Genomic DNA, 16,611 nt, shown 5'->3' on the forward strand with positions numbered 1-16,611 from the left:
TTCCCAGAGCCGAATCGGACATGGTTCCGTTTTATGAAGGCAACTTGGAAATGGCTTTAACCCTAACTTGTTGCTTACCTGGTGGTGTTAGACTCAAAGTCCCATCAGCCCCAGGCAGTGTAGCCAAATGGTCTGGGATGGTGGGACTTACAGCCCACCATCTGTAGGGTTCCCATTTATCCACATCTGATCCACGCAAGTTCACCTACGGGATGCTTCAGCCCATGTTAGCTGCTGGTGGTTCATCAGATGACAAAAACTGGTCCCCTGGATGGCACCTGTAGGGAGTACTAGGGAGTCCTGAAGAAAATAATCCCGGTCCTTTGATAGAGTACACTTTTCTAATGGAGTTTTTTCCCCTAGTCCTCTCTGCAAGGTAGAACAGATAGCATTATTCCTGCTGTAAATGCAGAGCTAAAGGTTAAGGGGACATTGACAATTGCCATCCACGTGGAGATAGCAGACAGGATTTGCATGGAACACCAGCCCTGGGGATTAACGCGGCACAAACAACAGCAGTGTTACATCTGGAAAGAGGCCTATAGTTTGCCAGTGCACACTTGGGTAAGCAAGCACCTGCACAGGCAGCAAACCACAGCACCAGTGGAAACTGAAGAGGGTCATTTTCGGCAGGGCAGGGCCTGAGAAATGCACCACATGCATCTGCACAAGCTGTCATTGTTCAATGACTGCAGAGTGTGAATCTGGGCTTTCCATCTCCATATGCCTTCTACTTCAAACAGTAACATTACGCCAGCTGCTCTTGTGCCAAAATTAGGCTAAATCAGATGGACATAACAGAAAGCATTGCTTCTAATGCTATTTTTGGACCGCAGCTTGTTCTCTTATCAGATTCTGCTTAGCATAATCCAATTTCATATGATGCAAATTGTGCTACTTCCCCTCCCCCACCCCAAACAAAAGTTTAGTTTAATACAATTGTATGTGTAAATTTAGAGAAGCTACATTAAGAATAAAGTGTTTTGTTACTGTAGTTGTAGCAATCCAGCTGTGGTGAGGTGAGTCTAGCATAGCAAGGCAACACAATTTGTTCCTGGAAAGAGACTGCTGGTGTTTTTAATAAGTTGCTGATCAAAGGAAAATCAGAAATTTCATCTGAATAGTTTCCTTGATACTAATAAATCAGCGTATTTAATGGCATTCTTCATTTTTCGTTCAGCATTTTTGAGGTTGGTTTTTTTAATTATTATTTACATATTCTGTTTTTGTGTGAATTTTGCTATTCCATTCTGAAATCACACAGAGAAGTAATAAAATAAAATGCAAATGGTAGTGTTCTATTTACTTTTAATTTCATATTTCCTGGTCACAACTGCTGAATTTCTTGGATGTAATTTATTACAAAAGTTTAAGTAAAGTGTATATGTGAATAGAATTACTTGTGTTTTTCACATCTTAAGAGCTGTTACATGGAAATAAAATATTTATCCTAACTATTCTCCATGCTTGTATTTATGATGCTTGCTGCTTTTTACCCACTGCAGGCAGAGTACAGTTATCCTGATCTAGTGAAAGCAAGCCATGAATGGAAAAAAGGTATCAGTCTGCCCTATGTTCACCACAGTTTGTTCTTTAAAATCCAGGCACCCAAATGCAAGTTTATTCTGGGAATATAGCTAGTATAGAAAATACCATATGCTACTGATCTTTCCCCACCCTTGCCTTAATATAGACTGACAGAAAGAAAAGATAGATGTTAAATTCATCAATGTTGGCTTTATTTAATGTTATATTATAAGGATGCATTGTCTTCTGTGCTGTGCCTCTGCAGAGCTTTGGTTTTTCTTCTCGGTGCCAAGGTTCCCTCACCTCCCATTCTTGCCTGTTTTGAATTCACACCTAATGTCACTAATACAGTGGTGCCCGCAAGACGAATGCCTCGCAAGACGAAAGAGTTTTCCGTTTTGGAGGTGCCTCGCAAAATGAATTTCCTATGGGCTTGCTTCGCAAGACGACAATGTCTTGCGAGTTCCTGCTGGGTTTTTTCCCTTCCCCCCCTTTTTCTAAGCCGCTAAGCCACTTATCAGCTGATCCAATCAGCAGATAAGCCGCTAAAAGCCGCTAATAGCGCTAATCCGTCAATGGGCTTGCTTCGCAAGACGAAAAAACCGCTAGACGAAGAGAATCACAGAACGGATTCTTTTCGTCTTGCGAGGCACCACTGTAGCCACATGGAGCTGGTGCTAACATAATGCACTTGTGATACATTTTGCTAAAGTAACAAATAGGAACTGTCACAATTATAGAATGTTCTCGTTATTTTACTGCGTTAGCAATCTCTCAATTAGTGGAAAAGTTAACAAATAAGTGATTAATATACCTGATGGCTAACTTCCAATAAAACACACAAGAAATAGTCCCGCGTATCACAAATATGACTTTATTACATGTAAGACCTGCACACTCATGGAATTGTGTCGACAATTTACCTTGCATATAAAATGGGGAAAAAACCCATGGCAGTGGTATGAACTTTCACAAAACTCAAGTCCTGGTGTTATCAAGAAGATTGCTACCCAGAATACTGCTCTTGGTAAAATCACTTGCATAGTCGTGCTTTCAAAATCTAAGGCACGTATAGGTATGATCACATTGTTGTTGCAATGAGTTGGTCCTTTGGAAAAAAATGATGCTGATGGTACCTAAAACAATTGGATGGGAGCTCTACTTTATAAATAAGCACTTGTTCCTGATTCTCAAAAGTGTTCTGCCAACTTGTGGGATCTGGCTTCATTCACTAGAAAAGAGGTGTAAGGAACAGGTGAGCCGCTCCTGGGTCTGAATGCAGGAGGGGCAGCCTGAGCAGCTGGCAACAATTCCATTTTTAGAGGGTTGTTACCAAATGATGGGTTGTTACCAAATGATGGCAGTTTATAAATTTATATACTACTTAGTATGGCAAGATGTCTAAGAGGTTTTTGTTTAATAAAAAAAAAGTTCTGGAAGAAGCACCATGAGGTGGTGCTGATTCTAGAATTTGCTTTAGAGCTATTCTCGATTATTTGTGTGCCTTAAAAGGTCTGAGTTTCCATCAAATACTTCAGCTTTGAAATTACTGACTCCAGTCTTGACATTAGTGAAACACACAGACAGACACCCTGTTATATTTACTTGTGGGTATATGACTTCCGAACTACTTCCTTGGCTTTTAAAGGCATTAACAGAAACTTTGGGTGGGGGGAGTACTGGAGAAACTGAGCAGTTAAAGGATTTCAAAACCCCTTTCCCAGCATCTATTATCAACTTTTAAAAAGCCAGGGAGATCCTGAAAACAGATCCACATTTTATCTGCTTTCTGCCCTTCCTGACAGCTCTTGCTTGTGTGACAAGAGACCTGCAGATCTTTGGTTCATATTCAATGGACTGTGGTAAAAAGGAATTGCAAAAATGATTATCTCATTCAAGTATCCATAGAAATCAAATTTTACTGTCTTTCGTTCAATGGAAGACAAAGAGGAAAGTGCTCTTGTTTCCCACCTACCCCAGAAATAACTTCACAAACCGGTTATCAGCGTGAGCAAAGCAAACTGGCTTCCCGGTCTTATGACAGCGCAAAACACTGCTTGATGAAGTGGGTCATATGGGTGTAGATATGGTTATGGGCCAATCCTCCAATGCCATGATCTTTATCTGTATACCACTGGAGAGAGAGAGAAAGATATGGTATGAAACACAATTTATGCAACGCTGCAAGAGGTTTCTGTCGATGCTGCTGCTCTTACTTCTATTTCCAAACCCCCACCCCCACCCCTCCCCAAGCCTTATGATCAGAGCAGAAAATACATTTCACAATACGGCATAAAATAGGCTACCAGTTTCAGATGGATAAACAGAGATGATGCTTTTGTTGGTGCTGAAACCAAATGGCAAAATTCCTTTCAAGGTTGCAGTGAAATTACTTGAAATGTTAAAGTTGGTCAAATGCCCTGTGTGTCTGGGCTAAGCGTGCTTAAATCCAGTCTGACTTAATGAAATTGTGCCCTTTATTAAGGATATGGGTCACCTTGCCACTGGCTTCCGTAGGATGTGGTTTACATTGTTTTCTTGCAGATCTGACTTCCCAGTTGGTTTTAACATGACTATTCTAGCATAATGTTTTGAAGAAAAGTTAGTTTAATTGGTTATGAGTGAATGGATATGCCAGTTCTCACTCTCAGGAGGCTGGAAGACTGAAAATAAAGTAGCAGGTTCCCTCCTCAAAGAAAGAAAGAAAGAAAGAAAGAAAGAAAGAAAGAGGACAAAAGTCCCCATATGTCAAATTGGGTTTTCTTCCCGGTAACTGGAAATAGTAACTACTGGCTAGGAACACTCAGTAATAGAGGAGGGGAATTCAAAAGAAAATTTCCCCTTTTAAAAACAAAAAGCTTGCCTCCTCGTTTTGTGAGAACAGTGCTCAGGGGAGGCCTATAAATGAGACAAAGCCATTTGCTTCAGACAGCAGATCCGCTGCCTCCCCACCTCCACTGCTGCCAGGGCCCACCTCACCACTGCATCCTCGCCACTGCATTCTGGCAGCAGCATAGGCAGAGCTGCAGGTGAGGATACAGTTACAGTGGCAGGGCCAGCAGCAGCATGGGTACAACAGTGGGGGCAGGAGGCCTGGACCTGTGGGGGGGGCAGGGCTGGCATTGGAGCATTTTGCCTACAGTGGCAAAATATCTCAGGTGAGCCCTAATAATGCTACATCATGGTGCATTGTTGTTTCTAGAAAATTCCATTGTGGGGAAGAATATGGGTGCTCCCATGTATTCCACTTTAGTTCAGGGTGAGTAGTTCAAAACACGATTTGTAAACGCTGCCCCATACAGTGGTACCTCGAGTTACAAACACTTCAGGTTACAGACTCCACTAACCCAGAAGTAGTACCTCGGGTTAAGAACTTTACCCCAGGATGAGAACAGAAATTGTGCAGCGGCGGCAGCGGGAGGCCCCATTAGCTAAAGTGGTACCTCAGGTTAAGAACGGTTTCAGGTTAGGAACGGCCCTCTGGAACGAATTAAGTTCATAACCAGAGGTACCACTGTAGTTTAGAATGCAAACAGTATGCCTAGCAAGCATCTTAGCACGTACCATTGCTTGGAAATCCACCTGTGCGTCAACCAGCGCTTTTGAAATCTGGGCTGCTTGTTGAAAGTGAACATTATCTGGGAAGGACAGAGAAAATACCATGCATAAATTCAAAATATCATCTGCTAAGCCATAGATAGAGCAGGGAACCCAATGACCAGAGCTGGACCACAACTCTCCAGCCCAGCTAATAAACATGCACAAACAGAACTGTCCTTAAGGTTGCATTATTATGCTGTCCCATTGTGCTTCTGATTTGTCAGGAGCAAAACTACAAATGTATGATATCTAATGATATTGAATTAAGAGCAGCTCACCATCTGCTGTTCCGTGGATCAGGAGGTAGTCAACTTTTCGGAACTCTTCCGCTCTTGCCATAACTGTGGAATTCTAAAACAAACAACCAGAAATTTCAGTTGTAGTCTGCTTTTGAGTGGTTCCAAGGGCAAGATGGCACCCTCTCATTCCATGGATAGAATCCAACAGGACTAGTAGCAGAGTCTTAACAATGGTACCGAGACAGTATATTCCACAGGATCTTCACCTGGGGACAGCAGGCTAGCTTACAGTTCCTAGGGGGGAAACGGGGGGCTGCTGCCCGGCTCTCCACATCTGCCACCTGAGGCAGCTGTCTCACTTTGCCTAACGGTAGGGTGGCCCTGATGCAGACCTGCATACAGTGGTACCTCCGCTTACGTGTTCCTCTAGTTACGTAAACTTTGGGATACGTAAGCGGCAAACCCGGAAGTATATTTGTACATACGCAGAAGCGCTCTACTGCCACGCGTGTGTGCACAGAAGTGGTCTCTCCGGTTGCGAAAACCTTGGGATCCGGCGGACCTCCATAACAGATCCTGTCTGCAACCAGAGATACCACTGTGTAAGAAATGGTACATGGCATGAGAAGCAAAAATCAGATATCACATCCTCCAGCAGATTCTCTCCACACCTGCTGTTAGCATTAAAATGGGCCACCAAGTACCTGAATTCACTTGTCACAGCCTATTCTAGGATCTACTGTTGGGCTGGAAATCACCTGAATCTTCACTGATCTACCTGCTGAGCTTGATGGCACCAATCCCCTTGTCAAAGGGGAAAGAGCAAATATGGAATCTATCCCCAAAGCTAAAAGCCAGTGATGTCAAAGCAGAGTATGCTGACCATCTCTTCAGTGTGGCATGTGCCCTCTTTCCAGAAATGGGAAATGCAGGCTGCAGCCAGAGATACATAAGCACATCATTCATTCTCTCATGTTGCACTGAGCATCTCTGCAAAAAATGGAGGTATTACGCAGGTGTTTTTGCACTGCCTTCCCATATGGTTCCCTGATGGTCCCTCGTGTGGACTTAGTGGAGCTGTGCATCATTGTTTTGGATGGGAAATGATGCAGTAATCTAGAGCATCTTAGCCAAAATAACAATAAAAAAATAATAAAAACACATGCAAACAACTATTCAGTCTCTGACCTCGTTTTTTCTCACTTCTTGGCATTCAGCAAACTCTTGTATAGATAGCTCCCAAAAATCAAGTAACACAAAAATTCAGACACCATTCCCAGGTGTTAGTCATTAAGCAGAACCTGAGGAGTTTAACACATTGTTTGTTTATGGAATAAACTACACCATAGTTACAAGAAGGGAACTGAGCTCCATGCTCCCAACCAAGAGTTACAAGGGATGCAAGTGAAATAGAATCTTTTGTAGGGAAAAATCTTGTTGCATGGTTATATAGTTTGCATGAACCCAAGTGCAGAAATTCTCTACTGCCCTTTGCTACACTTTAGTTGTAAGGCCACTGCAAGGGGAACTGGCTTTGTGAAAAGATCACACAGCAGTCAACATTTTATCAGCACTCAACAAACAAGTTAACATTTGGCTGGAATCTGAAGGTCTCTCTCCCTTCGGCATATTTCTTGGATAATAGAACAAATGTCATATCAGTACAAGATGGCATATTTACAAAATTGTACCCTGTTTTGCATAACCTAATGATGCAGCAGTTCTTGAGGACTGAACATTTCAAATCTGCTAGCAGAAGATTGCCAAATCTATGACTGCTTCAAATACTTGCCAACAGCATTTCAAATTCAGAGAGAGCTGCAAAACAACCTCTTTCACAAGTTTAACAGTCCCCCCTGGTGCACGCTCTCCTGGTAGCCTATGACATCACCATCTCCTCCCCTCCCCAAATCATCAGCTTTCTCTCCCCCTCCCCTCCAGCTCTTAATATGTCAGTCCAGTTTCCTTCAGGCATTCTCTTGTTTCTGGGGTGGTGCACACAGTTTTTACTGTTTTTGGTGTCCTTCCTTGCTTTTTCTACACAACACCGCAACTGACCTTTCTCATCACCTTCCTCTCCTTTACAAAGCTGTTTAATGTGGACAGGGCTGCAATTTAGGATTAACCTTCTTAGGCACATGCAAGCCTCTGGATACATACAAAATATAAGGCCTTATTACTGCTGGTGTTTCAGCACAAGTGCGGTTTTTTGTGCGTTAAGGAGGGTAATCATCCTGTTAAGATTAACAGCAAGCCTGCTCTTCTCCTAGGGCTGGTTCACACATGTTTTGTCATCTGATAACTGCCATATCAAGCTATGACTTGCACATGCAAAAAGGCCATCTCAGATAATCACACCACAGACAGAATTGTCACAACAGCCTACATCTTCTCAAAACAAGAATGGCTTCCAATGGAAGTTCACACACTCAGTGGCCAGGCATCAAGTGCATGTTAATCAAGTGATGTACATGCATGTGTGAACCAGGTCCCAGATCAGCCTTCTAGGCTCTATTCTACCTCCACCTCTCAATAACAGTTGCTGGCTATCGCAGTCAGGGAGGATGCTGTTACACTCGGGTTCTGTTCTCTGGCTTCCCATGGGCAGCTGGTTGGCTACTTTGGGAACAGTGTTGGAGTAGACAGACATTTGGCCTGATCCAGCAGGGGGCTCTTGCTACGTTCCTTCCCAACCTGGTGCCCTCCAGGTGTTTTAGACAACTCCCATCAGCTGCAGCCAACCTGACCACTGGACAGTGATGATGGTAGTTGTAGTAGTTCCAACATCATCTGGAGGACACCAGGTTAGGGAAGATTGCCTGAAGATGCCCTTGCATATTCATCTAAGCAGAGAACCCATTTAACAGCAACACAGAGGTGGTTTACTGCTGGTTGCTGAGAGGGAAAGTGACACCTTCATAGAAACGAATTCTGCCTCTAACTATTAGATTACAAGAACCAGATGAGGGCACATACAGTCAAAACTGACTAAGCTTATTCTGGCACTGATACTGCCTCACCAGCACCAGCTTCAAGTTACTACTTGTTTGGTTTGGTTTAGTTTGATAACTGAAGAGAAGGTTAATATATGGCCAAGGCTGGGGCTAGGAGTAGCAGTGGGAAGAATAAAAGACAATCTTATCACTTGGATCCATTTTCTTTCCTGAATTCAAGAATGACTGTATACAAAACTGAAATTTGGCATGCCTTGGTTTTTGTTCTTTTGCTCTTCTTCTGAACACTTATACAGGTCTTACATTTTATGCTGTGGCTTGATTTTAAAAAAATAAATACATGAAAATAAATGTGACTAGACTAGGCACCCCCAACCCTTGGCCCTCCAGATGTTTGGGCCTACAACTACCATGATCCCTAGCTAACAGGACCAGTGGTCAGGGATGATAGGAATTAAAGTCCAAAACATCTGGAGGGCTGAAGGTTGGGGGTGCCTGGACTAGACTGTTACCCCACAGCACACTTCCACAGTTAATTTAGGTTCCAAGAAAATTGGTACTGCCGTTGTCACAGGCTTTAATTTTTATTTTTTTATTTTTTTAAAGGTCAAACTTTTGCCTTGCTGGTGTTCCTTGCACTGGCATCCAGTCCAGTCCCATTCCTTGGCAGTTTACAACTGGGGATTAAGAGCCCTGACTCTTTAGTCCAGCTATGCAAGGACCAGATGCTATTTCCACTCCCAGTACCTTGCCATTGCTGAACTGTTACTTCCCCACACCACATCCTCCTTCATTGAATCCTATGGGTCTTGTGTAAAGCCAATAGCAAATGAGATGGCCAGGTAAAATAATCCCAGGTGCCTCTTTTTTGCCTCTCTAGTATGGTTAGCCGCAGCAACTAAAGTGTAACTGTGCTACAATTAATCCTTCTGACTGGACTCTTCCTTGATTGCTTTTAGAAGGAACTGCCACCTAAAAAAACATGTTTGACAGGTTCACCCATCCCTAGTCAATCTTGTTTACTCTTCACTTCTCATTTTTCTGTTCTTAAATTTGATGCTCTGCATTGGTCTGCCATATATATATATAGAGAGAGAGAGAGAGAGAGTCCTCAGGAAAATTTATCAGTATTTTTCTCCTCATACACACATTTTGCCCAATGCACACATTATTCCCCCAAAGCAGTTTCCCCTTAATATTTTTGTTTGCCATTTTCACAAGTAAATGCATTTTCATGCACCGTTTACCCTAGTATATGCATTTTGGAACTCATCACTTCTCTGGAGAACCACATTGCAAAATTTAAGGAAGGGCAAATTTCAAAAGGTGGCTATGTTTTGGGTTGCTTGTTGTTTCAGAAATTGCAAATTGGATAGATTAGCTGTGAAATGTGAACTGAATCAAATTTACCCCCATGTTTAATTCTTGAATAGAGGAGGGATATAATCCTAAACATGGTGACCTGCTTAGTTGGAGAGGGAGGCGGAAACATGGTTATCGTAGAACAAAGATATTGGGGGTCATGGAGGAGAAGAGAGAAATCCACCCTAGTTAACTTCCTATGCCAAGAAGAGTCCTTCCCCCTCCCACTTGACTCTTGTAACATGAGTTGAACAAAGTGCACTGAAACAGTCAAATCAGTATATGTACCCCTCCCTCTTCCTAGTTTACAGCCTCTCCAATTTAATCCTCTGAGTAACACATTGGAAACCTTTAGCTCTTTGGTACTGGCAGTTTCAACGTGGACACTGCCAGCAATAGATGCCGTGCCAAGAAAACTCGACTCCTGGCAGAAAAGGATTATACAGTCCTCTGGTGCCATCTGTGCCGTGAAGTTGCAGAGTGACATTGTGCACCCAGAGCACTAACATTTCAATCTGTAGCAAGTTAAGAGACTTTTCATTTGCAAAATTGCCGTGCGGATCTGCTACCCCTCAGGCTGCCTGAACAGAACCCCAAGATGTTCAGCAAACAGGAAGTCAAAATAGAAAAGTAATAAGGACTGGGGTTGGGAGCAAGGAGGAAGGTGGTGATACGTCAAAACTATTTGGATGAGGAAGTTTACATAGAGTCCATAAATCACGGAGATAGCTGACAGAAGGGGAGGCAGCAAAAAGGTCCAAAACCCATTTTACTGTATCAAGGATTCCCCACCATTTTTGTTATTTTATCTCCTAAAAAGGACAAAAGGGGGGGGGAGGCCCCTATGACTATCAGACTTGAGATCTCAAGTACATACTTTTAGGTGGATATATCCAGATTTGTGCACAATTTGTTCTGGCTTGTAGTTTGTGCAGTCTGCACCTAATACTATTTACTCTCCTGGTATCCTCGCGGCGGGGTGAGCTCCCATCGTTCGGTCCCAGCTCCTGCCCACCTAGCAGTTCAAAAGCACCCCCAAGTGCAAGTAGATAAATAGGTACCGCTTTCTAGCGGGAAGGTAAACGGCGTTTCTGTGTGCTGCGCTGGTGCCGGCTCGCCAGAGCAGCTTCGTCACGCTAGCCACGTGACCCGGACGTATCTCTGGACAGCGCTGGCCCCAAGAGACAACCCTAGAGTCGGACACGACTGGCCCGTACGGGCAGGGGTACATTTACCTTTACCTTATTTATTAATTTGTACACAGATGAGATTAGAGTTTGCAGGATTATTTCATTATCTTAACCTCTCTGTGATACAGACAGGGTGTGGGGGGTGAGAAAAACTTGCCCAAAGCCACCTAGTAATTTGTTCTACTTGATGGTTTTTAGTACTATAATGAGTCCTTTAATAAAAACAGAAACCAGTTTTACCATGACAGATACCAGATTTACACAGTCGTTTGGGTGAATGTTTAGCAGCACCTTCTATCCCTGTTCTCTGCCCCACATCTCTCACTTTCAAACTTTGGTGAGAACCAAACTCTATATGCCAGTGTTGGTCTGCTTCACACATAACACTAAGCCATGGTTTAACTAACCTCAAGTTTTCAGACAAACAAACAACGGATTGTCTCTTCAGTGGAATTGGAGGTACAAATGGGAATACAAAGAGGGTTGCAGAACAGGAGGGATGGGTTCAGAATGGGGAGGGGGGAGAGAGATCCAGGCAGTTAACATGACGGTGCTTTATGTGCAAGGTTATGGTGTGAAGATTAAAACAGGACTGAAAGAGGGACTGCAGAATAGGAGAGAGAAATGGCTTCAGAAATGGGGATGGGAAGGTGAAAAGGGAGCTTAGTAGCTGCATGAGGTGGGAAGGACTAGGGTTTACCAGGGGTTACATGCTTACCTCATAGTAAGGCAGGTTATCACTTTTTTCAGGAAGGCCCATGTAGCGTTCAGTATAAATAGAATCTGGGGGGGGGGGGAGAGAATGCAAAGAAATATTGTAAAATGATATTATTTTAAGGGCAGTTTGGCATACAACATGCAAGTCAAGGAGGAAAAGAAGAAACAGACAAGATAAACCAAAGAAGAAAATGGAAACAAGTTGAGTGAGTAACCCCTGATCAGGAAATCAGATGTCAGTAGACACCAATTTCCAATCAGCAAGATTACCAGATGTTACAGATAAAGCATTATTATTTTTTTCACAGTCAGCACCCTTTGGCTCTCCCAGGCTCTTATGAACTTATTAACCCAGTTACACAAACCCAACTCATTCATACTATACATGCACATTTTATTGTCTTGATATATTTCCATTTTTGTCAGAAAACTTCACGGGGGTGGGGGGTGGAGAGATGTCATGTATCATATATAGGCAGTTAACCCTTCTGCTTTCTGGCCTCCTAACCTGATACATAGGCTCATAACAAGCCATTTCCTCTACTTTTGCCACTTTGTCCTCATGACTGGGAGAAGATGAGGCCTCCACTTTTCCCAGGCTACTGTAGCAATCAAGAACAAACAGAACAGTTAAGTGTCTATACAAACGTAGCAGATGGTCACTTAAGGGTTTTTTGTTGTTGTTGGCTTTTGCAAAGGCAAGGGATCAATCTCGCCTAGCGATGTGCCAAAAAATTCTCTTTCATCCCTCCCCCTGAACCTTCCCTATTAATTCACAAGGAACAAATTTATATCCAGAAATTATCAAATGGGAGATAAAATTTCAGTGAAATTCTGATGGGTGGGGTGGAGTTTTTGTTGAACATATCTTACTTTTGAGGTGGCCGAGAGCTGTTCATGAGCATCCTTTCTATCATTCTACAAATCATCTCTACAGTAGCCTGCACTCAGCAACTTTGCTGAGTTCCCCACATTAATTGAAAACTTCCTGACATCCTCAGCTGGGCTTTCCTATAAGTAAAGAAGGCAGGGATACTTGCCTACTGCCATTCACTGCAGAAAGATTTCTCTCTTTTTGCAAGGCTTCCCTTAAAATCAGTGAGTACATTGATCTCAGGTGTTGAGTAGACACCCTCCCCAGTCTCCCCAGTTGAAAACACCTGGGACAGCATATGGCAACACCTGTCCTAGGGCTTTTTTGAGCTCATAGGCTACTGGGAATGCTTCAGAAGAGCTGGAAAATGTTCAGTGGTGAGAAGAATAAATACACATGCACACTATCCAATCACCTCACAATGATAAAATATAATTCCTAAAGCAACCCATGCAAAACAAATAAACAGAAGAAAAACCGAAAGCCTCTTTTACTGACCAGGAAAGCTTTGGAGGGCAGGTTTCAGCACAGCACTACTTTTACCCTACAAATGTTCCCAGTCTTCATACGCTGAAGCTTACTAATATCCAGAGTTATATCGGACCCTTCACGCCACCCTGCTACCATGCTGCTAGCTCCCCCTACTCTGGCCTTTTCCTTAAGGGCAGAGACACAGGTCACCACTGCCCTACACCAGCATTTGGCAGATGTGTCTTATTTGGAGGTGGGGAAGTTCTCTAGTTTCAGTAAATTCCAACAGGTGGACACAATTGTGGGCAATTTGAAGGAGTGAATTGTTGCTTGTTCAGTCATGCTGCTTTTCACACCTGCTGAACAGGTTTTGGTATTGTTTCAAAAACCTGGAAAATCTTTTTTGACAGAGGCAGCAGAAGGGCAAAGAAAGGTGTGCGTGATCACACCTCAGGAGGTCAAACCTTTCTTTCAATTTTATTTTCAAAAAGATTGACCGTCTCTGGTCTGCACAAACACAATACCGCATTTGGAGTACTCCCGCTTCAGAAATTTCAACTAACGCTACCCTGATTGCACTGTGTAAGCACATGCAATTAGATCAGTAATGAAGTGTCCTAGAATGTTTGTGGGTTGAATTCGCCCCCACCCACCTAGTAGTAAATGCTACTCTGTACAGCGGTGGTGCATTGAGGTGCCCTCCAATTGGTGCTGCCTCTCATGGGGGCAGTGGCATGATCAGGGGAGCTCTGGGTTGGCAGACACCACTGCTACCAACCCTGAGCTCCTCTGACTCGATGCTTTGAAGGATGAAACAAATGCAGTAGCAGCTTTCTGACATTCTGTAACCTGGGATGGTGTTGCCACCACTCTGCCCTATCCTTTAAGGTAAAGGTAAAGGGACCCCTGACTATTAGGTCCAGTTGTGACTGACTCTGGGGTTGCGGCGCTCATCTCGCTTTACTGGCCAAGGGAGCTGGCATACAGCTTCCGGGTCATGTGGCCAGCATGACTAAGCTGCTTCTGGCGAACCAGAGCAGCGCACGGAAACGCCGTTTACCTTCCCACCGGAGCAGTACCTATTTATCTACTTGCACTTTGGCGTGCTTTCGAACTGCTAGGTTGGTAGGAGCAGGGACCGAGCAACGGGAGCTCACCCCGTCACGGGGATTCGAACTGCCGACCTTCTGATTGGCAAATCCTAGGCTCTGTGGTTTAACCCACAGCACCACCCGCGTCCCAGTACCACCCTTGTCCCTATCCTTACTCTCTGCTGAAGTGGGGAGAGTTTAAATGGTGCTTACGTAAGGGGAAAGATAGGGAACACTTTAAAAAACTCACAAGCCCCATCTCCCAACCGATTTAGCCAAATCCTCCTCTTCCTTAGATTTCTAAAAAGAAACAAAAAACCCAGAGCTAAGGAAATGGAACCCCTTTGGCTATCCCATAATTTGAATACTAGAGTTAAAGACATAGGTACAACAGGGCATTAAGTTTCCCAACTCTGCTTTGGTAGACAAATTTTTTTAATTAAAAAACAACCCCTAATACCATATTAAATCAGCAGTGACAAATTTCCTAACAGACAAGGATTAAATATAATGACCCCTCTTTTTAGAGCTCACTGTAAGTAGAAGTAAGTTAGTAGCAGTGCCAATGAATTTTATGACATTCAGAAATGATCCTGAAACACTTTGGAACACATGGCACTTTTGAGGAATGCAAATGCAGACATTTGCATTATAGTAAAATTTCAAATATTAAGTGATTTTGTGCCTTTTAAAGGTTAAGCAGATTATTTTCCTCTTCCGCTTCCAAGTTGCTTTTTTATTATTTTTTAATGGAAATTATGATCCAGAGACACTGTGTTAATCCCTCACACAAGTTGATGGCACTTTTAATTTCCCTGTTGTGAAAATCTTCAGATGAAGGGCAGTATACAAATTTAATAAGATAATATACCTATGAATATATATAGCAGCTGCAAGTATGATTTTTGCAACGCTTTGCAGAGGAATTATCCATTTTATTTTGAAACAGAACATACCGTAAAATTGCCATCGTGACACGGGAGCAACAGCTATTCCGCACTTGAACACACCACTTCCAGATCCGAGCACCATGGAGGTCACATAACCACCATATGACTAGGAGAAAATAAATCCTATTGCTTAAAACACATCAAGAGTCCATTGTTGCTATTCTTATACCCTGATTTTATTTACACACACACACACACACACACACACACACACACACACACATTTATATATAAAATCCCTAGTGAAAGTGAGGTTGCCTTCTCCATTAACATCTTTTAAACAAATCTGAAAACATTCTTATTCTTCCTGACAATATTTTTAGCAGAATTGTCATTTGTTATATTTATGGCTGATGTTTGTTTATGATTACTCTAGGCTCCTTCTGGAGGAGAAATGGGATAAAAATGGTGATGGGGTGGAGTATTATATCCCCCCCCCCACCTCCAATATTGCCAGTGTCCTTATGAGTCGACTTTTCTAATAGTGCAGTTCTTTTATTAGCTGCTTGTGATTACATATTTTACATCACCTTTTGTATACCACTTTGTAACATTTCATGAAAAGCGGCATATAAATATATTCAATGAAAGTTCGAAGTAATGACGCTTGAAATAAAGGGACACTTGCTGCCAGGCTAATGCTTATTAGGTCATAGCTGCAGCAAAACATCCATAAATAGCTTTCTGTTTCTCAAGATAAGAGTGGTCCAGTAAGTGTAAATGTTTTTCGTAATTCCATTAGGATCTCTTTAATTATTTAACTTGGTGATTACAAAGAGGGTTAACTTTAATACTTACCCAGCCCCAAATAGCTATTCTGCTCTCATCAACATAGCTTAATTTAGCAAATGCCCTAAGAAAAAGACAGAAAATAAATAAATGAGGTAACACAGAGACTCAAGAGAAAGCACTACTTATTCTGCCCCTCAATTGCTCCCTAGCAGTTTTTAGCCCAACTGCCCCTTCTTCCCAGATAAATTACAAACATAATAAATTTTAAGCGTTGGTACGTATGTCTATGGAACAAATCCTTTACTGCCCAAGTTTATTTTCTGTATTACTTGTTCCCTAACATTTGCACTCTTTCATTCATTACTTTCATTTGTATGCCACTTTCCCACAAACAAAATCTTGCTCAAAGCGGCTTACAGCTAAGAAACAGGAATGCATTTCAAACAAACACTAACAAAGTAACGATTTCATAGCAGCACAGCATAGTAAGTAAATACAAAAGTCACTTTCCCACAACAAGATTACTTAAACATGCAGCATTAAAAGGAAAGGGTTGAGGTGTGCTTACCGGGCTGCGTCAATCTGATCTTCAACTTCATAGGTTCCAAGTCTTCGATATATTGCATGCATGATTTTGTCTCCTCGATAGCCACTTCCCCTGCCATCAAAACTAGCCACAATAATCTCCTCTGTGCTTGCAAGGTATGTTGCCCAATTAATCCGGTACGCATAATCTGCCTTCTGACTACAGGGTCCTGCATACCTATAAAAAAAGTCACAGGTAAGCTTTCGCAAGCTGCTTTATATTTGTTTCAGCATTACTAAATTTCTAAACAAACAGGAACATACAACTGGAATTTAAGATTTCAAGAACTACTTGGTTTGTCCGTGTTCAACTCCCACC

General features: G+C 42.6%; 1 protein-coding gene across 1 annotated transcript in view; it reads right to left on the reverse strand.

Annotated features, from left to right (window-relative positions):
- Positions 1–2,261: 2,261 nt before the first annotated feature.
- Positions 2,262–16,611, reverse strand: part of DPP4 (dipeptidyl peptidase 4) — a 48,842-nt gene continuing 34,492 nt past the window's right edge. The window contains exons 20-27 of the mRNA XM_083493907.1: positions 16,276–16,470; positions 15,774–15,828; positions 14,982–15,081; positions 11,591–11,655; positions 5,406–5,478; positions 5,092–5,165; positions 3,524–3,661; positions 2,262–2,758 (exon numbers count right to left, since the gene is read on the reverse strand). Coding sequence (XP_083350033.1) covers positions 3,563–3,661; positions 5,092–5,165; positions 5,406–5,478; positions 11,591–11,655; positions 14,982–15,081; positions 15,774–15,828; positions 16,276–16,470 — 661 coding nt within the window. The 3' untranslated portion in view covers positions 2,262–2,758; positions 3,524–3,562. The remainder of the gene's footprint in view (positions 2,759–3,523; positions 3,662–5,091; positions 5,166–5,405; positions 5,479–11,590; positions 11,656–14,981; positions 15,082–15,773; positions 15,829–16,275; positions 16,471–16,611) is intronic.

This window comes from Podarcis liolepis, assembly GCF_965112155.1.
Source record: "Podarcis liolepis genome assembly, chromosome: 1".
Classification (NCBI taxonomy): domain Eukaryota; kingdom Metazoa; phylum Chordata; class Lepidosauria; order Squamata; family Lacertidae; genus Podarcis; species Podarcis liolepis.